At 34.0% G+C, this 25,853-nt stretch overlaps 2 protein-coding genes across 2 annotated transcripts; one reads left to right on the top strand and one right to left on the bottom strand.

Moving 5' to 3' along the window:
• Positions 1 to 2,060: 2,060 nt before the first annotated feature.
• LOC132616852 (uncharacterized) lies at positions 2,061 to 5,131 on the bottom strand. Its single transcript, XM_060331590.1, has 5 exons — positions 4,760 to 5,131; positions 4,277 to 4,677; positions 4,096 to 4,177; positions 2,507 to 3,292; positions 2,061 to 2,360 (listed from the first exon to the last, which is right to left on the bottom strand). Exons 1-5 carry the CDS (start codon positions 5,129 to 5,131, stop codon positions 2,061 to 2,063), a joined length of 1,941 nt encoding a protein of 646 aa, XP_060187573.1.
• A 7,568-nt stretch (positions 5,132 to 12,699) lies between these two features.
• On the top strand, positions 12,700 to 15,648 carry LOC132599233 (ACT domain-containing protein DS12, chloroplastic-like). The gene is made up of 10 exons (XM_060312525.1): positions 12,700 to 13,065; positions 13,484 to 13,541; positions 13,632 to 13,757; positions 14,028 to 14,122; positions 14,238 to 14,322; positions 14,426 to 14,485; positions 14,789 to 14,844; positions 14,973 to 15,078; positions 15,201 to 15,269; positions 15,370 to 15,648. Exons 1-10 carry the CDS (start codon positions 12,929 to 12,931, stop codon positions 15,430 to 15,432), a joined length of 855 nt encoding a protein of 284 aa, XP_060168508.1. The 5' UTR covers positions 12,700 to 12,928; the 3' UTR covers positions 15,433 to 15,648.
• Positions 15,649 to 25,853: the final 10,205 nt, after the last annotated feature.

Below are 25,853 nucleotides of genomic sequence, written 5' to 3'. Positions count from 1 at the left end.
TGAGTTTCTTGGAGGAGGTCGAGCATGCAACATCAGCAAAGGCTCGCTTTCCAAGATTGCAAATTGGAACGGAGTCGGAGGCGTCAGAGGAAGAGGAGTCGCCGGAGGTGACGGAGTCATGAGGAGCAGGAGAGAGATTCTTACTAATTTTCTGGAGCCTTGAGCTTTGGCGTGTGGAGAGAAGAGGGGTTTTCGCGTTTTTCGCCATTGGAGAGACGAGAGTACAGACGGAAAGGTTGGTAGGGAAAGGTAGAGAGGAAGGTGGAAAGGGTTTATGGGGATACGGATGAAAAAAGAAGATATTTTATGAGGAAAGTAAAAAGTAAAATACGGGAAGATGGGACGGTCATAATTTGGATGGGGATACAATTTATGGCAAGTATTTGAATAGCCGAAAATATTGGCACAGATTGTTAAAAAAAAATAGACAGATTTATCAATAATTCCCAAAGATCTTCTTAGGATGCAGAAACGTTCTTCAAGAAGAGGTTTAGTAAAAATATCAGCAAACTGGTTTTCAGTGTTAACAAAGACTATTTCAAAATCTCCCTGAGCAACATGATTTCTGATAAAATGATGCTTAATATCTATATGCTTGGCCCTAGAATGATGCATAGGATTTTTGGACAGACAGATAGCACTCGAATTATCACAGAAATTTTTTATAGGTTTAAAAAACAAGTCATAATCACTCAGTTGATAAGACATCCAAATTAGCTGTGTGCAACATTGACCAACAACAATATATTCAGCCTCAGTGGTAGATAGAGAGACTGATCCTTGTTTTTGCTATTCCAGGAAATAAGAGATTTTCCTAGGAGCTGGCAAGTACCACTGGTACTTTTTCTATCATCTTTATCACCTGCAAAGTCTGTATCTGAAAAACCTTCAAGGGTAAAATCGTTAGTGTTAGGATACCATAAACCATAGTTAGTTGTTCCATGAAGATATCTAATGATACGTTTAACAGCAGTAAGATGAGATTCCTTTGGAGCAGCTTGGAATCTAGCACACCTGCACACACTAAACATAATATCTGGTCGACTAGCAGTTAGGTAAAGCAGCGATCCAATCATACCGCGATACTTAGTTTCATCAACAGGTCTTCCTGTTTCATCCTTATCAAGAGAACAAGTAGGACTCATTGGAGTTCCCATATCTTTTGAGGCAGACATCCCAAATTTTTGAACAAGTTCTATAGCATACTTTGCTTGACATATAAATATTTCACTGTCAGTTTGATGAATTTGTAGCCCCAAGAAGAATTTTAATTCTCCCATCATACTCATTTCGAACTCGCTTTGCATAAGATCAGAAAATTCCTTGCACATAGAAGGGTTAGAGCTTCCAAAAATAATATCATCAACATATATTTGTATAATGAGATTTCCTAAGGAGGATCGTTTAATGAAAAGAGTTGTATCGATCTTTCCTCGAAAAAAGCCGTGACTTACCAAGAAGGAGCTTAAGCGATCATACCATGCCCTAGGGGATTGTTTAAGACCATATAAAGTTTTACTTAATTTAAAAACGTGATAGGGAAATTTTAAGTTTTCAAAACCTGGCGGCTGTTTGACATACACTTCTTCTAAAATGAACCTATTTAGAAAAGCACTTCGGACATCCATTTGAAAAAGTTTGAATTTTTTAAAAGAAGCATATGCAAGCAAAATTCTAATGGATTCCAACCTGGCAACAGGAGCAAAAGTTTCATCATAGTCAACTCCTTCCTGTTGTGAGTATCCTTGAGTAACAAGTCGGGTTTTGTTTCTAACTACTTCTCTGGCCTCATTTAGCTTGTTCCTGTATACCCATTTTGTGCCAATGATTGAAGCATTCTCAGGTTTGGGAACTAGATTCCACACCTTGTTCTTTTCAAATTGATCAAGTTCCTCTTCCATAGCCTTGACCCAGTATTAATCTTTTAAGGCATCACTAACTTTCTTTGGTTCATATTGAGAAATAAGTGCCAGATTTACATTATTTTTACTAGATGCTCTAGTTTTCCTCCCTTCGTGGATGTTTCCAATAACAAATTTCTTTGGATAGTCAGGTTCGCTTCACCATTCGTTTGGAACTATTCCAATAGTAACATCAGTCGACTGAGGTGCATCAGAAGTCGACTCAAAGGGTGCCTTTTCTTCAGTGGGTCTTGTAACCACTGCAGTAAGTATTTGACTATCTTCTTCATTTGCAATTTTCCTTTTCTCGACCAGGTGATTAGTATCATCAAATACAACATGAATAGACTCTTCAATAGATAAAGTACGTTTGTTATAAATTCTATAGGATCTACTAGTAGGAGAATAACCAAGAAATATACCTTCATCACTTCGAGGATCAAACTTGCCAAGATTTTCCTTCCCATTATTGTGAACAAAACACTTACATCCAAAAGGATGAAAGTAGCTAATATTTGGTTTCTTACCGTCCATAGCTCATACGGAGTTTTCTTGAGAATTGGTCTGATTAGACATCTGTTCAAAATATGACAAGCTGTACTTACCGCTTTAGCCCAAAAGTGATGTGGTAAGCTTGTTTCTATGATCATTGTTCTTTCCATATCTTGAAGGGTTCTGTTGTTTCGTTCAACTACACCATTTTGTTGCGGAGATCGAGGTGAGGAGAAATTGTGTGTGTACCCTTGATCATTGCAGAATTCTTCAAAAGCTTTATTTTCGAATTCTCCTCCATGATCACTTCTAATGGAAGTGATGTAATATCCTTTCTCACGCTGAATTTTCTCACAAAAAAACTTAAAATTCTTTAGAGTATCATCTTTATGAGCAAGAAATATTACCCAGGTAAAACGAGAGAAGTCATCTATTATAACAAATGCGTACCTTTTTCCTCCAATGCTAGCAGTTCTAGTAGGACCAACTAGATCCATATGAAGTAGTTGCAAAGGCTTGGATGTAGACACAATATCTTTCGAACTAAAAAAGTTTCTAGTTTGTTTACCTTTTTGACACGAATCGCATAAATGCTCTTTAGTGTAGTTGAGTTTTGACAATCCTATTACAAGATCATGTCTTGCTAGTTTTTCAATTAAGCGCATACTGGCATGCCCAAGATTTTTGTGCCACACCCACAGATCTTCTCCCATTGATGCCAGGCATATATGACCTTTAGGATTTTTGACAGAGTCCAAAGTGTAAACATTTTTGTTTCTGCTTCCAGGAAGAATTTTTATCCCAGAGGAGTCTTCTATGACACAACCTGATTTACTAAATCTTATCTCAAGATCAGAATCACATAGCTGATTTACACTTAACAGGTTATACTTAAGTCCCTTTACCAACCAAACATTTGAAATGTCACAAGAATTATCAAAGGTAATAGTACCAATACCAATTACCGTTCCAGTTGAGTTGTCTCCAAAAGTTACCAATCCTCAATCAAAGTCAGCGACCGATTTGAATAGACTTTTGTCGCATGTCATATGTTTTGAACACGCACTATCTAGATACCGTTTTCCCTTTTTCCTTTTCTTGTGGTGTTCCTGCAAAACAGAATTTTTACTCTTGTTTAGGTACCCAAGATTTCTTGGGTCCTTGATGGTTAGTTTCAAAACACTTATTTTTCTTGGGTTCCATACCCAACCAGGTGCAGTTGAAAAACAAAATCTACAGTTATGATAGTTATGGCCGTGTTTTCCACAACAAAACATGTTTGAAAAGATTTTCCTTCTACTTTACAGGGATCGGTTGATCTATGTATTCCAAACTTCCTTTCAGTCGACTTAGAAGTTCTAGTTGACTTATCAGTGTTTAAGGAAACTGTTTTCTTTCCTTCAAAATTATTAGTCATTTGGAAGACCTTTTTCCCAGTGGACTTATTTGTGTAAGTTGACCGGTTTGACTTGACATAGTTATGGTTGGAAGGTTTCAGTAAAATATCTAATTTAGATAGTAAATTGTAAACTTCATTTTGAATCGAACTTTTTTCTTTTTTGCAAATTTCTAATCTTGATTCCCATTCCTTTTTCTCTCTCTTCAGTTTTCTATATTCATTAAAGACATTATTCAGGTCTATAAGAGTTTGATCTAATAATTCTTGAGTTTCCTCACATTTAGAGCAGGGATGAGAACTTACCTTACTGCTTTGTTCGAGGGCCATGAAACACACATTTTCAATTTCTTCAGATTCTTCATCTGAAATTTCATCTTCACTCCAACTGTTGAAGGCCCTTTGTTTTTGATAACTTCTAGTTGGTTTCTTTCTTGTCTAAGGACATTCAGATGCAATATGGCCATATTTTCCACATTCATAACACTTTCCATCAGTCTTTTGCTGTCCAGTAGAAGTCTTACCTTTTCTAAAGTTTGAGCTTCCTTTTCTGTTATTTGTTGATCTTCTCATGGCTTCTATCACATGCCTAGAAATCATAGCCACTTCTTCTTCTTTAAAGTCATCATCAGATTCTTCAACTTGAGCCTTGAAGGCGACCACTTTCTTCTTTTCATCCTTCTGATATCTTTGTATGTGATTCTTTTCAAAGGCTATTAGATTTCCTCTTAATTCATCATAGGTGAACATATCCAGATTTCCATCTTCAAGAACAATTGCTTTGGTTTCCCAAGTCTTTGGCAGACTTCTAACAAGCTTTCTAACTTGTTGAGAGTTCTCTAATGATCTTGCTAAATCTTGTGAACATTGATTCGATGTTCTCATCGTCTTTCATCATAAAGGCTTCATAATCGTGTCTTAGAGCATCAATTTTCGCTTCTCTTACTTTTGATGTTCCTTCATAAGTCACCTCAAGTTTATCCCACATTTCTTTGGCAGTGTCACAGTTTGAAATTTTTGCATACTCTTCTCCACTTACTGCACAGTAGAGCAAAGCTATTGCCCTAGCATTTATTTGCAGTGTCTCTTGTTGTTCTTTGGTAATGTCATGTGACTCTAGATCAATTGTTGAGGTTTCTGCGTCTTCCTTGTTTTCAGTGTCGGCTCTTGGAATAGGTTTAGGTCCTTTCTTAATTACAACCCAGGCTTGATAATCAGTTGACTGCACAAAGATTTTAAATCTTTCCTTCCAATGGCAATAATGTTCACCATTAAAGTATGGTGGTCTTGTTGTGGAGTGCCCATCTTGCAATATTGCACCAAGAATTTGATATCCAGCCATTTGATCTTTTCTCACGTGCGGTTAAGCAATTGAAAGTGAGACCTTGCTCTGACACCAATTGAAAGTGCAGGGGGGGGAGGGGGGGGGGGGGTGAATTGTAAAAAAATTCGATCTCTTAGTCAACTAGGTTAAACCAGTAGTCGACTGCTTACTCAGTGAATGCTAAAGTAAGGTGCAGAAAATAAATGACACAAAGTATTTTATACTGGTTCAGATTCAATGTGAATCCTAGTCCAGTCCCCTTGGGTTGCAAGGGTGTTCTCTGCAGCTCTTTTATAAAGGTTTGGTACAATGGAGGTTTTGAGTGGAATTCCTACGTCTACACTCAAATCACTCTTATTCTTTTTAATACAAAGCCTCACACGTTATACTGTAACTCTCCTTTCTTTTTTGTTACACTATAAATCACTCAGACAAACAATGTTTATGAAAAGTAAAGCAGAGCACTGAGAGAATGAGACTAAGCATATTTCTTGTGTTTGTGAAGCAACCCTTTTATAGCGTTTTAGGCTCTTCATGCGGAAAGATCAACCCAAGGGATTTGATCCTTGGAAATGGAATTAACGATCCTATTACCAAGAATAAGGCTAGAGCTTTTGCTGCTTTCCTTGTGCGTTGAGGCAGCATTATCAATCATCAAGATTATTACACTTCATGAGATATTCCTTTTAATGTTGGAGGTGGCCTTTCCTTCCTTGAAACGATTTGATACTGCTGGAATATTCCTTCTTTAATGTTGCAGATATCATTTCCTTTCTTGAACGATTTTGTACTGCTGGAGAGTACTACTGTTAGCCACGTTAGGGCTTGAAAGTCTTCACTTGAGTGAGCCCAGCTCGTTGGGGCTGTTTTGTGGGCTTTCATCTTGTTGGGGCTATTTTGTGGGCTCACATATATTCCTTGTGCGATTCAATTACTATACCTGCACAAGTAAAATTATCATCATAAAAACGTGACACTAACACTAACTACTAAGGATAGATTAACTCAATTATTGCATGAAGGGTCATTTATGTAAAAATAAGGTGTATCCAACAAAGGAGAGGGTGATGAATGGAGGGACCTTCCTGTAAGGGGTACATTTGAGAAAGAGAAGGCACTTTGTCGGTTTAGAGCCCGTTTGGATTGGCTTATAAGTTGCTTATAAGTTGTTTTCAGCTTTTTTGAGTGTTTGGCTGGCCAGCTTAAAGTCATTTTGTGCTTAAAATAAGCTCAAAAAAATAATTGGGCTCATTTGACTTAACTTATCTAAAGCAACTTATAAGCTGAAAACAGCTTATAAGTCAAAAAAAATAAGTTAGACTACCCAACTTATTTTTTTTTAGCTTATAAGCTGTTTGCAGCTTATAGGCATAAGCCCATCCAAACATGCTCTTAGATTGGGTGGAAAATAGCTGCATGGGTCATTTTCTACGTTAAGACTTTGGTAGAAGTTTCAAGTGGGTGGTTGTAGAATGAATTTGAGAATATATTTTTTTTAAACAGAAAATGTTTTTTTTTTTTAAAAAAGAGAGGAAACGATGTGGCAAATATTATTGGCTCTGGATGCTGATGTATCTTCCATATTAGTGAGATTGAGGCATACACGGGATCTGAGGGGTTTAAAATACTAATTTTGAACCATTTCAAATATTCGGAGGAAATTCCGTAAAGTATGAGCGGGTGAGATATCAAAATCAAACAAGTAGAGATGCTTATCAGGCTATTCGACCTTCTTTTATTAGTGTTTCCATTTTAATAAATAAAACCCCTGAAATCTATTAGTGTCATATTTTCTTATATAATAGATTGTCGTTATACTATAGTGAGATAATTTTAAAGTGGCTTTGAAACGGGAAATCTCTTCTTCTTTTCTTTTTTCTTTGACAAATTGAAGGTAAAAGGTGATTTGTAATTCAGAGTGGCGATCTTCGGGATTTTGCACTTTGATAATAGGCAATTTTTTTGGGGTGGGGGGGGGGGGGGGTTGTGATGGGGGGCGGGGGTGGTGTTAATGAAGAAATTAATGAGCAAAAAATTTGTTTCCAAACACAACTAGCTCATCAACTCTTTGTTTGGAATGGAGGAAGAAATCCAATTCTTAAGTGAAAACTTTTCTTTTCAAAAATGGGTGATGAAATGAAGGCTTAAGTGGACAAGCTTCGTATAACTCAAGATTGAGATGAGGTTACAGAAGAATGAGAGCCTCGTGGTTTATTTTCCTTGAAGTGGAGGAGATTGAGTAGCTCCACGCACGCTTAATCTCAATGAAAACAAATTTGATATGAAGAGCAGCCGAAGAATGATTATGATCAATTTCTCAAGCAGAGGTGGAAAGAAAAGAGCAGCACAGTCTATAATAAAGAGAGAATGTTAAGTATATGTAATGCATTAAATAGCGAGTGAAAACTGATTATCTCATGGTTTTTTTAACTAAATAAAGCGTCATGAGATATGAAATTGGACTTTATCCAGCACAATCAACTACTCGGTGGTGTATTATTTGGTTTTGGATTAAAAATGCATCTAACAGAAACAAAGTTTTTTAGGAAAAAGACTTTTGGAAATAATTTTTTCTTTAATTCATTTTTTTAGCAAAAAGAAATTATACCAACTGTGAAATTGACACAGACTGGCCTATTTTCTAATGTAATTATTTTTAATAGACTTTCCTTGTACTATAACGAGATAATTTTAAAGTGACTTCAGTAATTAATGTGGGAAATATTTTTCTTACAAATTGAAGAATCCAATTAAGTCCAAACCAGAGACATACAAGAGACGAACCCGAATTAATCCACAAACAACTTAATGTACATCCGACACTACACTGCAGTTCCTGGTTAAGTTATACAGTTAATTTTAAGATATATTGTCGTAAATTGGCTTGTATAAACCCCATACAATTTCCAACAGATATTTATATGTGAGACAAAAGAAGGTAAAGACAAAAGGAAAAAGAATTTAAAAAAAAAAAGGGAAATGCCGCGGGCCCATGTGTTCTTAGCCAATGTTATTGCACCCTTTTTGTGGAAAGTAAAATGAGGCAGCCTGGATTGTTGCCAACGTCTAACTTGATAATTATTTGTATTGAACGTTGATATCAAATTAATTCAATTAATAAAATAAAAATATATAATAATTAATTATGATTAAATCATAATGTTTATGTTCAAACACGTATTATGCATCTATTAGTTTTAAATAAACTTGATATCAATAATTTTTTACAATCTACTTTTACTCACTCAAAAACAACTTCACACTATTCACCCAAAAGAGTAAAGATAAAAGAATTTAACTTCTATATTCAAATCTGTAATTTTTATATTATAAAATCATTTGAAAACATTTTGCATTATAGTTTATGTGTTGGAAACTTTAAAGACTTGTGCCCTAAAATGAGCAATAAGTATTTGTGTAGAAGCCATCATCTTATTAAGATAAAAAATTTAAATTTAAAATTATTTAAGAATATAAAAACATGTCATTCAATTGGACAGCCTGAAAATATCATCACATAAATTAGAACGAAGATATACAATTATAGATAATCATTCATAATAAATTGTATTAATAACCTTAAAATAAGATTAACAATTAAGTACTACTCCTCCATCTCAATTTATGTGGCATTTTGCGCTTTTTGTGAGTCAATTTGGCTAAATTTTGAAGCTAAATTGAATTAGATTAACTCAATGTTTTAAAGTTAAAATTTGCATATTTGAAAACTACATGAAAAGTATTATAAGTTGCAATTTTTTTCATAACAAATTGGTGAAAAATACATTTTAAAGTATTAATCAAAGTTCATCCATTTTGAATATTGAAAAGCAAAAACTGCCTGAGACCGAAGGAATACAACAAATTAGAATACACAAGATATTTTTTTAACCCTACTAGTATATATAAAAATTAATTACAAAGATAAAATAGAGTGATTTTTTAGGCTCGGCTTGAACAAAGACAAAAGAGGACCACAGATTTGTGCTTGTCAAGCTATTAGACATATAAATGTCGTTTCTACCGTCTCAATTTATGTGATACTTTCTTTTTTTAACTGTAAAAAAAAAGAATGATACTTTTCTATGTTTAGTATCAATTTAATTTTAAATTTATCATTTTACACTTAATGAATGATTTCTAACCACACAAATTTTAATAATTTATTTTAAACCACAAATTTAAAAAATCTTCTTTTATTTTGTAAACTTCCTGCAAAATCAAACACCCTTGTATTGTACTCCCTCCGTTTCAATTTATCTGAATTATTTAACTGAGCACAGAATTTAATAAAATAGAGAAGACTTTTAAACTTGTAGTGTTAAATGAGACATATATATTTTGTTTTTATAAATCATTGCATAAAAGTAAATTATTTTCAAACGTAGAAAGAGTTTTTTTTTTGTGCATATTAATAAGAAAATAAGTCACATAAATTAAAAAAGAAGGAATATAAAATAGTACGGAGGGAGTATAGTACTAGTACTAGAGTATAAAGACAATAATAGTAGTACTAGAGTATAAAGACAATAATAGGTGGCTTTGCAGTAGAATGGCGGATATTGCTAGACTTGAACAATCAACCTGATTCCTTCTCTCTTAAAACCAGATGGCTCTTCTTTTTCTAGTACCCATAGTTTCATTTTCATAAATATCTTTGTTTCTCAAATATATTCCAAGAATAGGAATAAAGTTTCCACTTTCTAGTACAGTAGTGCATCTTCTTTAAAAGCTCTGTTCTTTCTTGGTATTATTGAACCAATAAAATGGCCGTGGCTAGTGGCGGAGTTAGGATTTTCGTCGAGGGGGTTCAAAATATAAAAAAGTAAACATACAAAGAAGCCTAAGGAGGTTCAACATCTACTATATATCATAAAAAATAATTTTAACCTTGTAAAAATAGTACTTTTTTTCCCCGAGGAGGTTCAGATGATGAAATGAAGGCTTAAGTGGACAAGCTTCGCATAACTCAAGATTGAGATGAGGTTACAAAAGAATGAGAGCCTCGTGGTTCCTGGATTTTCCTTGAGGTGATTGAGGAGATGAATAGCTACACCCGCCCTTAATCTCAGTGAAACAAATTTGATATGAAGAGCAGCCGATGAAAGGTTATGATGAATTTCTCAAGCAGAGGTGGAAAGAATGGAGCAGCACAATCTATAATAAAGAGGGAATGTTAGGTGTATGTAACGCATTAAATAGCGAGTGAAAACTGATTATCTCATGATTTTTTTTAACTAAATAAGGTGTCAGTCTGACATTAGATATGAAATTGGACTTTATCCAGCACAATCAACCACTCGGTGCTGTATTATTTGGCTTTGGATTAAAAATGCATCTAATTGAAACAAAGTTTTTTAGAAAAAGAATTTCGGAAAAAAAAATCTTTAATTAATTGTTCAATTTTTTAGCAAAAAGAAATTATACCAACTGTGAAATTGACACAGACTGGCTTCGGCTAGATTCTTCTATTACCGTAATATTTTCTAATGTAATTATTTTTAATAGACTTTCCTTGTACTATAACGAGATAATTTTAAAGTGACTTCAGTAATTAATATGGGAAATATTTTTCTTACAAATTGAAGAATCCAATTAAGTCCAAACCAGAGACATACAAGAGACGAAACCGAATTAATCCACAAACAACTTAATGTACATCCGACACTACACTGCAGTTCCTGGTTAAGTTATACAGTTAATTTTAAGATATACTGTCGTAAATTGGCTTGCATAAACCCATACAATTTCCAACAGATATTTATATGTGAGACAAAATAAGGTAAAGACAAAAGAAAAAAGAATAAAAAAAAAAGAGATGCCGCGGGCCCATGTTTCTTAGCCAATGTGATTGCACCTTTTTGTGAAAAGTAAAGATGAGGCAGCCTGGATTGTTGCCAAAGTCTAACTTGATAACTATTTGTATTGATGAACGTTGATATCAAATTAATTCAATTTATTATGGTCAAGTAATTTAATAAAATAAAAATATTAATAATTAATTATGATTAACTAATAACATTTATGTTCAAACGGGTATTATGCATCTATTAGTTTTCAATAAATACCGGACGAATTTGTAATCCTCTGAATTTTTTATCAAGCATTTGCTCCAACTCTGAAAAAGATTTTAACTTAAAGTCTTTAATTTCAGGCGGAGGCTGCACACTGGGAGTGGCTACGGTTTCTAATAATATTTATATTCAAACGGATATTATGCATCTATTAATTTTAAATAAATACCCGATATCAATAATTTTTTATCATCTACTTTTACTCACTCAAAGACAATTTCACACAATTCACCCAAAAGAGTAAAGGTAAAAGAAATTAACTTCTATATTCAAATCTGTAATTTTTATATTAAAAAAATCATTTGAAAACATTTTGCATTCTAGTGTATGTGTTGGCAGTACTTTAGTGTAGATGAAATTAAAAAAAGAAATGAAAACTTTAAAGACTTGTGCCCTAAAATGAGCAATAAGTATTTGTGTAGAATCATCTTATTAAGATTAAATAAAAAGTATAAAATTAAAATTATTTAAGTATATAAAAACATGTCATTCAATCGGAAAAAAGAAATATTATCACATAAATTAGAATGAAGATATACAATTATAGATAATCGTTCATAATAAATTGTATTAATAACCTTAAAATAAGATTAATAGTAATTAAGTACTACTCCCCATCTCAATTTATGTGGCATTTTTCGCTTTTTGAGAGTCAATTTGATTAAGCTTTGAAGTTAAATTGAATTAGATTAACTCAATATTTTAAGGTTACAATTTACATATTTGAAAATTACATGAAAAGTATTATAAATTGCAACTTTTCTCATATCAAATTGATGAAAAATATATTATAAAATATTAGATAAAGTTCATGCAATTTGAATATCGAAAAGCGAAAAATGCCACATACATTATGACACAAGGAATACAGCAAATTTGAACACACTCGATATTTTTTAACGCTACCGGTATATATAAAAATTAATTACAAAGATAAAATAGAGTGACTTGTTAGGCTCAGCTTGAACAAAGACAAAAGAGGACCACATATTTGTGCTTGTCAAGCTGTTAGACATATACATGCCGTTTCCACCGTCCCAATTTTTTGGGACATTTTTTTTGTTAACGGTAAAAAAAAAATGATATTCCTATATTTAGTATTAATTCAATTTTAAATTTATCATTTTACACATAATGAAATGATTTCTATCCACACAAATTTTTATAATTTATTTTAGGCTATAAATTTAAAAAATCTTCCTTTATTTTGTAAACTTCCTATCCAATCAAACACCTTTGTACTGTACTCCCTCCGTTTCAATTTATATGAATTATTTAACTGAGCACAAAATTTAGTAAAGTAAAAAAGACTTTTAAATTTGTGATATTAAATGAGTTACATATATTTTATGTTGTTATAAATTATTGCATAAAGATAAATTATTTTTAAATATAGAAAGAGTTTTTTTTTTTTTGTGTAAATTAATAAGAAAATAAGTTCATGTGAATTAAAACGGAGGGAGTATAAAATAGCATGGAGGGAGCATAGTACTAGTACTAAAGACAATAATAGGTGGCTTTGCATTAGAATGGCGGATATTACTAGACTTGCACAATCAACCTGATTCCTTCTACTCTTAAAACCAGATGGCTCTTCTTTTTCCAGTACCCATAGTTTCATTTTCTTAAATCTCTTTATTTCTCAAATATATTCCAAGAATAGGAATAAAGTTTCCACTTTCTAGTACAGTAGTTCATCTTCTTTAAAAGCTCTGTTCTTTCTTGACATTATTGAACTAAAATGGCCGTGCCTATGGTTTCTTGTGGGATGTATACTAGTTTAAAAGTTATAGAGAGACAACCCATTTCAAGTCCAAGTTTCTTTAATGGCTCTTTAGCTTTAAATCCAGTTCAGAGACTGTACATTACACCCAAGAGGTAAGCTACATTTTTGTCTGAATTTGGTTATTTGGTTGAATTCTTCTTAGCTGGAAAAAAAAAATCTATTGATTGTGGAATACCAATAATTAATAGCTTTTCCAATTGTAATTTTGAAATCTTGTTTTCTCCTTTTTTTTTTTTTTTTTAAAATTTTTAAATATATGTTTTCCAGTACATTTGTGAGTCACCCCTCAACTAATATATTTAACCTAACCACAAAACATGACATGCAGCTGGATAAATGCTTTACTAAAGGACTGGCTAACTATGTGATCAATTGGTCAATTAGGAAAGGACAATTTTATAACCTTATTATATTTATTGACTTCCTAAAGTTCGTTAAATTGTATGGTCTTGAAATTTCAGTAGTATTAGATGGGAAACAATTGAAATAAATCTACTTTGGTCCTTTCAGATTAGCTTTATCTGGAAGTACAATTATTCCAAAAGCATCCGCTCCTACAGCTGTGGAGGTATCTAGCATACTAACTGAATTTTCAAAAGTTGTTCCTTTTATTTTAGTATTTTTGAGATGTTTTTGATTGATGTAAATGGACAAGCAGGATGGAAGTGCACAAGAGACAAGTGCAGTTCCAACACCCAAAGTTATAATCGATTTGGATTCAGATCCGGATGCAACTATCGTTGAGGTTACCTTTGGAGATCGCCTTGGGGCACTTCTCGACACAGTAAGAATCCGTTACTCTTATGATTTTAAAAATATAAAAAGATTAAAATGTAGAGTAAAAAATTACCACTCATTGGAAGATTGGGTTTTCCGACAATTATGACTTTTGTGTTAGTAGGGTGAAAGTTCTGATTTTTCTGTAAGAAATGTAGTAGTTATGTGACTTTGGTGAAAAAATATTATAATTATGTCACCATTTATGAATTTTCCCGTGTTGAGCGCTATTGCTGCCCCTGCCAGTTCTGGTATTGATATGCAAAATGTATTTCAGATGAATGCACTAAAAAACCTCGGGCTGAATGTTGTCAAGGGTAATGTCTGTCTTGATTCATCTGGGAAGCATAACAAATTCGCCATCACAAAAGCGTAAGTTCATGTTGTGGATCCTTTCAAACTATCAGTCGCCAGATATAAGAAAACACTTTGAAATGAATCTTCTGTTTGAAATTCTGATTGTTTTGCTATTGCTACTTGTTTCTAGTTCTACGGGTAGAAAGGTCGATGATCCAGAGCTGCTTGAAGCAATTCGTTTGACAATAATCAATAATATGATGGAATACCACCCGGTAGAAACTTCAATAAGTTGTTGAGCATCAGTTGCTTGATCCAGTACCCTCCCGAGGGGTTCATATTTAGCCGCTTCTTCTTACTGCATAATTTCTGGTGCAGGAATCGAGCTCCAGATTTGCTATGGGGGAAGCTTTTGGTGCTTTTCAACCATATCAGAAGGTTGTTAATTGCTTCCATATGCTATTCACATCTTGAATGTGCATATGGCATTAGCAAGAAAATGCAAGTTTGTATTCTGTTGTTTTGAACATCGTCAAGGTGCGTATTTGTTTGGGGGGGTTGCCCGGGGGGAGGGGGGGGGGTTGTCAAATGTGCCAGGTTTCGTCTTTGCATCGCTAGTAATGACTCATACCTTTCTCCCAATACAAGTTTGATGCAGAAAAAAGGCTTGATGTATTTTGCTTTAATATCTCAACCAAGTAACTTAAAACTTACTTTCTTGTTCGTGGTGAAAATTTTCAGATTGACGTGGATATAGCAACCCATATCCATGTATATGACGATGGCCCTGAAAGAAGGTAAGGTCACATTTCCCTTTCTTGGTTTTGATCAGTACATCCTGATACTGCTAGACTTAATAATCAACCTAATTAAGTGATCCATTGAATGCACAACTTGAAGATAGTAAAATGTCTCTGTTTTGCAGCTTACTCTGTGTAGAGTCAGCAGACAGGCCTGGATTGATAGTTGATCTTGTCAAGATCATTACTGACATAAACGTTGACGTTATATCAGGAGAATTCGATACTGAGGTGAGACTATTCCAGGAGGTTTTTCGAGTGATTCACTAAACTGTTTAGGTGGTGTTTGTGCCAACTAATAAGTAGCAGCAGCAGTTACTAGCATATAGTTAAACAATTCCTTTTTGCTGCAGGGATTGCTAGCTAAGGCAAAATTTCATGTCAGTTACAAGGGCAAAGTTCTGATCAAGCCCCTTCAACAGGTAACCGATGCTAAAGTGGAAGCATTATACAATTTTTCTGTTATTAAACTTTGGTAGCTTGAAGAAAATTATCGACAATTTTCAATCTTGAACCTTGCAGGTTGTTGCGAATAGCCTACGTTATTTCTTGAGGAGACCAACAACAGAAGACGCAAGTTTTTAATACAACGCCGAATAAAAGAGAGATCGTCAATAGGGTTAACAGTGTACTTAAAATTGTCAAGAATGAAACTTGCTGGTTTCTGCAGTACTGATCCATTCCTAGGTCTAAACAGAGAAAATATGCATGAAATTCGGAATCATAGTTTCAATACTGCTGTAACATTATAAATCGCTACCATTTATACGATAATGATATGCGCTTTCAGAACAGGAAAAAGCCAATTATCATATCACTCATCACTGCAGTTGAGCTATAAGCTTCATTATAACATGAAGGTGGAAAGACACGAAAATATTGTCTGACCTACCAATTGAACCAAACTTTCATTGAGAGAAAATGAACTCTTTTTGAGACTCTCTAGTAGGCTAACTCGCTATAAAGACTTGAAATGAGAAAAAAATTGGACTTATCTTGTGTAAATTATCTGTCATTCATGTTCCTCCTTTAACTTCAATCAACAATGATAGCGTTCTTGATGTGATCTGCAATTTTTTTGGCTAGCTATTATGAAATAATTTTAGCATTTAATCCAAAAATTTAAGGCAATAACGAGCGGTAAGGGACATTATAAACCTCTTTGAAATCTTTCTACTAACGTATGAGGAAGACTCACAGCTAAATAATTATAGTTGTGGAGGAGAGTTGAAGGGGGTGGGCGGCTTAGAGGGATGTAGGCAAGGGTAGAGTAAGGAGGCGCAAGAGGTGCATTTCAAACCTCCTTCGTCGGAAAATTCCAGTACTATCAATTATGTAAGGTTAAAATATTTTTTATATATATATATTGTAGATGTTGAATTCTACTATGTGAGGTTGAACTATTTTTTATGTATATATTGTGTTATAAAAATTGTTTTAATATCTCAAAAAGAAATGTCTAGATTCATTATTTAATGGGTATTAATATTTTCTTCAATGGTGTTTTAAAAGTTGGCAGATTGTGTCTAAGAGACTATGAGGAAAAATCGTGAAATCATCTTAACGGTTCTATTATCATTAATAGCCATTATTGGTCTTTACTATAATTTATTCAAAATAATGATTTCATGATGGAAAACGTATTTGACCATTTGAACGGCCTTCTATGGTCTTTATTATGTTAATAATATCTTGTTCCCTTCTCAACCTATATATATTCTATGTCTTCAACAACAGAAAGGACGAAGAGAAAAGAAACAAAGTAAAAACTTTTGAACACTTTTTCTTCATTTAGTGCTGGATACAAAAATATAATCTTTGTCAGTTTCTGTGCTCCTAGTTTATACTAGAAGAGCTTGTTGAATCCTGGGGGATACACCTACACTAGGTGAATTATCCTTAAGGACAGTGTTTTTTGACACGCCTCAAGCTACAAGAGTTTCTGTGATTTCCATAATATTTCCAACAATCTTAAGGATAAGTACTATTTTATTGTCATGGATCACGGAAAAGATCAAACTTCTACCATTACCGATAATACTGATGGTGTTCTTGTTTCACAAACACCTCCTGCTGTTGTTCCTGTTGTGTCTCCACACAACTTTGCTAAACACTTCCCAGATGTTTCAAAGGTGGATGTTTTTGGTGGACAAAATTTTAAGAGATGGCAGGAACGAATTTTTTCTGCTCTTGACATGTATGGTGTGGCGTTTGCACTAACAGATTCAAAACCTGATGAATCTTCTTCTGCGGAACAAAACCAATGGGTTTATGCTAACAAGGTATGTAAGCACACTATATTAAGTACTCTTTCTAACGAGTTGTTCGATGTGTATTGTTCTAATAAAGAAGCAAAGGAAATTTGGGACTCGCTGCATGCTAAGTATACTGCTGAAGATGCTACCAAACAAAAGTTTGTTATTGGTAATTTCTACAAATGGGAGATGACCGAGGACAAAGACATGAAGATACTGTTAAGTTAATGTTTTAATTAATTTTGAAACATTTCATCTGATAAAAGTTTTCAAACTAAATGAATGTGAATTTGAAGATACATTCTTCATTTAGTATTTTACGTTGTAGGTTCTTGAAAGTTACATGAAAGTTGCATGTATTTTAAGAAAAATTCATGAACCTATTTTAAATCCTATTTAATGAAAACTTTTATGTTATGTAATTTTATCCTATAAATAGTGTTTCATTCTTTTGGAAAAGGCAAGCACTTCAAGAAAACAATTTCCCCTAAAAACTTTAGAGACATTGATCAAAAGGTGAAATCACCAATTCAAGAATAGAAGAACAACTTTCTTGAATAATACTTGTTGTAGCTTAGTTGAATCCCGAAGATAGAGTTGTTATTTATTCTTCCGTTTGCTCGTAGGAGAGACTCCAACTATCTTCAAGAAACGTCTTAACGTGCCTCTAAGCCAAGCAAGTTTATTTTGCATTTCTTTTATTATTATCATCCTTGTTCTAACAATTTGAAGATAGTTGTCTCTATGGCTACTACATCAACATTGAATGGTGTTCCATCTCTGCCTAATCCTAATTTTGAAATATTCGATGGCAAAGACTTTCCTAGATGGCGTGGAAAGATGGAATTCTTTTTAAGACGGTTGAAGTTGGCATATGTTCTTGAACAACCTTGTCCTAATGCTCCTGGTTCTGAAGTAGCAACTGACGAGGCTACTTTGATTAAAGAACAAATTGCCAAGTGGAAAGATGATGATTATTTATGTAAGAATTATATTCTTGGAGGAATGTCCAACAAATTTTATGATCAATATTATACCAAGTGCAAATTTGCTAAGGATATTTGGGACACTCTCCAAAATATCTATTTGGCGGAAGAGGCGAGTTCAAAGAAATTTCTTGTTTCAAACTATATGGAGTTCAAAATGGTTGATGATAAGTCAATCACTGAACAAGTGCAAGAATTCCAACTTATAGCTAATAAAATTGCTATCTCTGGAATTGCTCTTGATGAAAACTTTCATGTTGGTGCTATTGTCTCGAAACTTCCTTCCTCTTGGAAAGAATACAGAAGCAAACTCTTACACAAAAAAGAAGATTTGACTCTTGAGCAATTGTTGCAACATTTGCAAATTGAATAAGAGACTCGATATCGTGACAATAATATTTTGAAGGAACCCGTCATGAAAGCTCATGTGGTTGAAGAAAAATCAACCAAGAAGGAATCTGTTAATAAGAAAATTCCGAAGGCAAAAAGAAGTACGAATTTTAAGCGTACTAGTACCAATTCTAAGTCGGTTGAATGTTACCACTGTCACAAATTTGGTCACTATGCGCGTGATTGTAAAATTCTTAAAGCTGAAAAGAAGAAAGAAAAGGCAAATAATCATGGAAAAGATGAATTTGTAGCAATGGTTACCGAAGCATTTGTAGCAGGAAATCAAGTGGAATGGTGGATAGACACTGGCGCAACTCGTCATATATCAGGTGATCAAAATGCTTTCAAGACCTATGAATTAGTGGGGGACGACAAAGTTTTGTATATGGGAAACTCGTCCTCTGCTAAGGTTGTGGGAAAAGGAACTGTTGAATTGAAGTTTACTTCCGGAAAGATAGTCACGCTGATGGACGTGTTGCATGTTCCTGAAATTCGGAAGAACTTGGTGTCAGGTACGCTTCTTTCGAAGCATGGTTTTAGAATGATTTTTGAGGCAGATAAATTTATACTGTCTAAAAATGGCATATTTGTTGGAAAAGGCTATGCTACAAATGGAATGTTCAAACTCAATATTGATAATGAAAATATTTCTGCTTATATTGTGGAGTCTCTAGATTTATGGCATGAACGTCTTGGTCATGTGAATTTTAGATCCATACAACTTATGGTGAAAAATGGATTAATTAAGGACTGTGGAAAAAATCATACTACTAAGTGTCTTACTTGTAGTAAATGCAAGATAACAAAGAAACCTTTTAAGACGGTTGAAAGGACATCCACACTTTTGGAATTAATTCACACCGATATCTGTGAGATGGATTGTTTGTCACGTCATGGTAAGAGATATTTTATCACTTTCATTGACGATTACTCAAGATATACATATGTCTTTCCATTAAGAACAAAAGATGAGGCATTTGAGTCTTTCAAAACATATAAAGCAGATGTTGAAAATAAATTGAGTTTGAAGATTAAATCAATTAGATCTGATAGAGGTGGAGAATATTTAAAATCAGATTTTATTGTTTTTTGTGAAAAAGAAGGCATTGAAAAACAATTGACTGCATCTTATACACCACAACTAGGGGTGGGCACAAATTGGGCCAACCCGAAATCCAAACCGAAATCCGAACTTTTTAAATATTTGGTTTGGATATTTGGATTATGGATTGGACTTCGGATTTTATTTTTAAAATTTATGGATTTCGGATTAGATATGGATTTAGTACTATGGATTTTTGGATATCCGAAAATCCGAATTTTTTATACCTTTTATCTAGACCTACCTATATCATATGTACTAATAAGTCTAGTTTCTAAAGGTCCAATAGATTAGTACCTAAGGCCCTACCCATTAAAATATTAAATCCAATATACAATTCTCTACTAAATCAAATATAATATATGGTTTTCTTACTTCTCAAGTCTCAAAAGTCTCACGTCAGTGTCACCTAAGGCAATGTTCTTTGTTATTTTTCCAGATGACTACTTAGATTTTATTTTGTTCATTTCCACTTTTCCATAATGCTTTTATTTAGTATGGATTTATTATGTTGGACATGACTTGGATTTGTTAATCCTAACTTGAACTGGAAGGCTTTTTTTACTGAGCAATTAAGATTTAGATTTACCTCTGTGGAACTAACACATGAATTTCGTTCCTAATAGGTTTGCCTTAAGTCTCAAGAGTCAAATCCGAAATATCCAAACCGAATAATCTGAATCCGAACTTAAAATATCCAATCCAATCCGAACTTATTTGGATTGGATTTGGATTGTAATTTCTTCAATCCGAAAATCGAATATCTAAACCGAAAATTTCATATCCAATCCGATGGCCCGAACGCCCACCCCTAACCACAACAAAATGGTGTAGCAGAAAGGAAAATAGGACTTTCATAGAAATGGTTAATTCTATGCTTTATGGATCTGGTATGCCTGGAAATTTGTGGATTGAAGCCTTATTTTCAGCCTGTCATATTTTGAATCGAATACCTTCCAAGAAACTTGAGGCATCCCCTTATGAACTTTGGAAGAATCGAAAGCCAAATATAAATTATTTTAAAGTATGGGGTTGTTTGGCTCATGTTAGATTACCAGATCAACATTTGGCTAAGGTTGGCTATAGAGGAGTAGATTGTGTGTTTATTGGTTATTCTCAGACCAGTAAGGCTTATAGATTCTTAAATCTTGAGACTCCAAGTCCTCACACAATTATTGAATCTTTACATGCTAACTTTTTTGAGCATATATTTCCTACGAAAAAAGAATCTTTAGAACAAGATGCAAGTTCTTTTACATCTCCTCTTAAAAGGAAAACAGTTGATTCCGTGGAAGAAAGCCATCTGAGGCGCAGTATAAGATCAGCCCAGCCAAAGAACTTTGGACCTGATTTTTAAGTCTATTTGATTGAAAAAGATCCTGAAAGTTATGCTGAAGCAGTATCTTCCCATGATGCTCCTTGTTGACACGCAATTTTGTCCCTCCTTATTTAATTTTATTTACTCGGGCTTCTAAATTCATTGATAAGCCAAACACTTTATTTTACTATAATTAATATCAGTACTTTCATTTTCATTATTTTACTATCAATATTACTAGTATTACTTTATCACAAATTTTAAATGTTCGTCATCGTTTCATTTTCGGGTTTGAAATCGTTAAATTAATTACAAGACAACACTTTGTAAAATCCTTATCTTCTACATATTAATTATTAATTGTCTTAATATAGCATGTATTGTACTAGCTATTAAATTAGAAACCCAAAAATAATTAAATAGAGGAGGAAGGATCAACAATTTTCAGCCAAATCAATGGCCCAAAATACAAATGCAATATTATTTCCCTACCCAAATAAACAACCCACATTTTCAACCCAACTAAAATACCAAACGGACCAGCCCATTTTCTACCCTAATGGACCGGCCCAATCCTATTATTTCCTATCCTAAACCTAATCCCTTTCCTCTCATCTTCTCCGCCTCCTCTGTCCGCTCTCCCTTCTCTCCTCCTTCGCCCCTCACGTTCCTCTCCACCACACCCACGTTCCCTGCCATTTCCCCCATGCCTGTTCCCTGCTCCCCACGTTCTCTGCCATCTCCACATCCCTTTGTTCCCCACGCCGCTCCTCTCTCATACGCTCCTCTATCTCCTCAACTCTATAAAGGTACAAGAATTATTCAGTTGAAAGGGGGGATTTTTCTCAGGTTTTCGGAGGATACAGAAGTTTCCCATCCTCAAGTCTTAAGCTTCATTTCTACTCTAATCTTGATTTTCTCTGAAATCGAAAAAACCTTTCTGTTGAAATATAAGACTTGGGACTGAAATCCTCATCGAAAAGATAACCTCGTTCTGAAAAATAGCCACATATCACTCTATTTTATTTTTGGTCTGAAGCCTTAATTACTTTAATCGGCTTCGAGCTCGTCGTGTTCGAGTAGATTCGAGACGTTAACGCCCCGTTCACTGTACCACAAAAGGGTAATTTATTCCTCGTCTTAGTTTACTTTCATTCTAGTAATTTAGTTTGTTTATGAGTTTTTGTGTGATTTGAGTTAGTGGTAATTTCGTTAATTTGGGCAGTTTTGTATGTTAGTGTAATTGAAGAGTTTTTTTTTGTGCTGGTAATTAGGCAGAGTTATGCGTGTTTTAGTTCCCGGTCAACCATATCAAGATGCTGGTAGTCGGTTTATTATATTGATATTGGTTAATTGAAACCTCTGTCAGTCGACAATGTGGTAGCTGCTTGTTTAAATTGATGTGATTCACGCCAGTTAATCAGTTTAAGATTCATGCCAGTTGTCTAAAATGGTAGGATTATTGTCGAATGGTTGGTTTGAGGCTTTGGTTAGTCTACCATATCATTACAGTAGGGTCTAAGTTTTATGTCTGGGATGTTTGAGTTTGTTTCATTGAGGTGATATTATATTAGTTGAGATGAGGCTATTTTTTAGAATCAATATTTATAGGTGTTTGGATCAGTTTTGGTTTCAGTCTAGTTTTAAAAGGTGATCATTGTGTATTATCTGATTCATGCTAAAGTAATATCCTTGCTTGATATGTGTAGCATTGCTTTGAATGATATGATTTTCTAAAATGAGTTTTAGTAAGAATGGTTCTAAGTTATACCTGGAATATGGAGTTTGTGGACATTATTTAAATGTTTGATGATGGTTAAATAACTGGCATTCGTTTAGTAGCTTTAAAGCAATTCTGTACTGAATGATATTGTGTTTGTTTGTCAAACATCAGTCAGTTTTGACTCATGTATGTTGCTGTCTGTTGTGGCTTTATACAAATAAAAAAAATCTGTGAAACGAAGTCATCTGCAAAGATATGCTTGTGTTTAGTTATTGGTAAGTTTGTCGTGATGTGGATTAAAGTTTAGGATGTCATTTGGTGATGTTGATGACTGCATGTTTGACTCGAAGACTACTGTCTATCATTGATTCATATAACATATTATGCTTAAATGCTTTTGTTACTCATTTCAGTCTAGCGACTAAGATAAATAAGAAAGATAAGGTCATGCTTTGTGTTATCTCAACTGGTGGGCATATGTGTAATTTCTCATGACTTACTTGCTTCCTCTATATACTACTGCCTATACTATTCCCTATCATGATTCACTGACCCTTCTTGCGAGAATGTATATCAATTCCCTATTTCCCACATTCCTTTGGTTCTGTTTCCATATAGTGCTTAATACTTTAACTTGCTTCAGTTCTGTTTGCTGCTCACATCTCCAATCAATTTCTCGACTCTATGTTTCTGTTTTACTAGAACTCAACATGGTTTAGTTGATTTGTAAGTGTCTTAGCCCTACTTTGTTGGGTGTATGAACTATGAAATACGATATAACGAACTACTCCCTTTCGAACTGAGTTCTGCCATGATTTAGGTTAACTCTCAGTTTGTTCTGAGCCAAGTTATTATTGAATGTTGAGGTTGAGAATACTGCTTTTAGATTAATTTGGTTGCCGAAAATTTTCCAACAAATGTTTACTATACTCGGCTGGATCGATTCTTCGTTTGATATCTATTTTGAGCAGAGATTGTTGTTTGTTGGTTGCTTTACTGTTTTGTTTGTTATATGTTGTGCTGTCTTTTATTTCCTTTTCTTTCTTTCACTTAAGCTCGGCTGCTGCCTTCTTGTTTCTGTGTTTGAAGTGCAGGTCTCATAAATCCTCAATGTACTAATCGTTTTTCCCTTTACGTTCTTTTCTTTTGCATGAACTGAAAATTTCGAGTACCAAACATCCTCGAGTTGCTTCAACGACCTAGCTGCTACGTTTATGAAACAATATTGCTTGTTGCTGCTGCTTCCCCGCGACAAACTGTTGCATCCTTTAGGCAAGCTGTTGGCGTGCTTGCCATAAGCTGCTGATCATGCCTCTGTTTTCTTTCTTTTTCCTTCGAACCACATGGGTCACGTAGAAAGCTCTGGACCTTGGCTAAATATTCCTAATTTGTTTCGTTATGTAGTTTACTTGTCTCTATTTGCTTGCGTGGGGTTTGGTACACAATAGAACGAAATAACCAATTTTATTTAGTTATGTTGGAGTTCATCCCTGACTAACGACTCAAGAAAATTAAGTAATAGGGATATAGGTGGAAGAAAAGATGAAGAAGAGTCAAGATAGGCATTGTCACGTTGGGAGACAAAAAGAAGAGATAAAAAGGGGAAACTTGAAGTTAAGTTCAGTTAGATCATTGAAGTAGCAATTCTACGTTTGGCTAGTATTCATGAGGAATTAAAATGATTATTAGATTCAATGAAGAAAGAGGTTCTAAAATCCCACAACACATTTTTTTTTTAAATACAAAGTTAGTCACTGCCTTTCATTTTTAAACACTAATCTCCACTCCTTTTAGTTTAAATCAATTACCTTATAGGTTAATACATATTTTTACAATTTACACTTAGCTTAATTAAATAACATAAGTCCGGTCGGTTAACCATTATTAATGGAATTTAGAGGATGCCTAATACCTTCCCTCTAGGTTAGTTGAACCCGTATCTAGGATCTTTTGGCTTCGTAGACTTTAAAATAAAATCAACTTTAGATAATAACTTTAATAAACTTTAGGTGTCCTAATTCACCATAAATAATTAGGTGGCGACTCCTTAAAACAAATAAACAAAAAATAGGAATCACCAATATGTTGTACTTCTAACTTAACCCGGTTAAAATGGGGTATAACACTCCTTTCTGGCGTGAAGCTATTGATGATGAAATGCATTCTATCATGTCAAATGATACATGGATTTTATCAGATCTTCCTCTGGGGTGTAAACCTATTGGTTGTAGATGGATTTTTAGGAAGAAATTAAAATCTGATGGTACTATAGATAAGTACAAAGCTCGGTTGGTAGCAAAAGGTTTTACTCAAATGAAAGATATTGATTATTTTGATACCTTTGCACCTGTAACTCGAATGACATCTATTCGGCTCTTAATTGCTTTAGCAGCAATTCATAATATGATAATTCATCAAATGGATGTTAAGACTGCATTTTTGAATGGAGATCTAGATGAAGAAGTTTACATGAAACAACCAGAGGGGTTTATCATTCCTGGTCAGGAACATAAAGTTTGTAAGCTTCGTAAATCTCTTTATGGATTAAAACAAGCTCCAAAGCAATGGCATGAGAAATGTAGAAAGGCCATGATTTCTAATGACTACTCAATCAATGGTGGCGATATATGCATATTCAGTAAATTTCAAGAAAATTCGGGAGTTATAATTTGTCTCTATGTGGATGACATGTTGATCTTTGGAACTGATATTGAAAGAGTTAAAGAAACAAAATCATTTCTTGCTTCTCAGTTTGAAATGAAGGATCTTGGAGAAGCTGATGAAATTTTGGGCATTAAAATTTTGAGATCAGCTAATGGTTTAACTCTTACTCAAGCAAGTTATATTGAGAAAGTTCTGAAGAGATTTGGTCATTTTGATGACAAGCCTGCTCCTACACCATTTGATCCTAGCATCAAACTAGTGCGAAACTCTAGTGACATTCTTAATCAATTGACGTATTCTCAGATTGTTGGGAGTCTTATGTATGCCATGCATTGTACTAGGCCAGATATTGGTTATGCAGTAGGAACTTTGAGCAAGTTTACCAGTAACCCCGGAGTTGAACATTGGAATGCCTTAATTCGTGTTTTAAGGTATCTAAAGGGCACGATTAATAATGTCCTACATTATTCTACCTTTCCAGCAGTTATTGAAGGCTATAGTGATGCTACTTGGAATTCTGATCCAAATGACTCTAAATCTATTATTGCTTGGATTTTCACTTTGGCCG

Source organism: Lycium barbarum, chromosome 1 (assembly GCF_019175385.1).
Source record: "Lycium barbarum isolate Lr01 chromosome 1, ASM1917538v2, whole genome shotgun sequence".
NCBI lineage: Eukaryota > Viridiplantae > Streptophyta > Magnoliopsida > Solanales > Solanaceae > Lycium > Lycium barbarum.
This window is presented reverse-complemented; position numbering and strand designations above follow the sequence as displayed.

Excerpts from the sequence above, each read along its gene's own strand:
- LOC132616852 (XM_060331590.1), bottom strand. The coding sequence starts at position 5,131 with ATGGCTGGATATCAAATTCTTGGTGCAATATTGCAAGATGGGCACTCC. Across the intron at positions 4,178-4,276 it reads CAGCAAAAGACTGATGGAAA|TTGGAGTGAAGATGAAATTT; the intron begins GTGTTATGAATG and ends GGCCTTCAACAG. Across the intron at positions 3,293-4,095 it reads CCCTCGAACAAAGCAGTAAG|GGACTTAAGTATAACCTGTT; the intron begins GTAAGTTCTCAT and ends TGGTTGGTAAAG.
- LOC132599233 (XM_060312525.1), top strand. The coding sequence starts at position 12,929 with ATGGCCGTGCCTATGGTTTCTTGTGGGATGTATACTAGTTTAAAAGTT. Across the intron at positions 13,542-13,631 it reads CCGCTCCTACAGCTGTGGAG|GATGGAAGTGCACAAGAGAC; the intron begins GTATCTAGCATA and ends ATGGACAAGCAG. Across the intron at positions 15,079-15,200 it reads CAGGAGAATTCGATACTGAG|GGATTGCTAGCTAAGGCAAA; the intron begins GTGAGACTATTC and ends TTTTTGCTGCAG.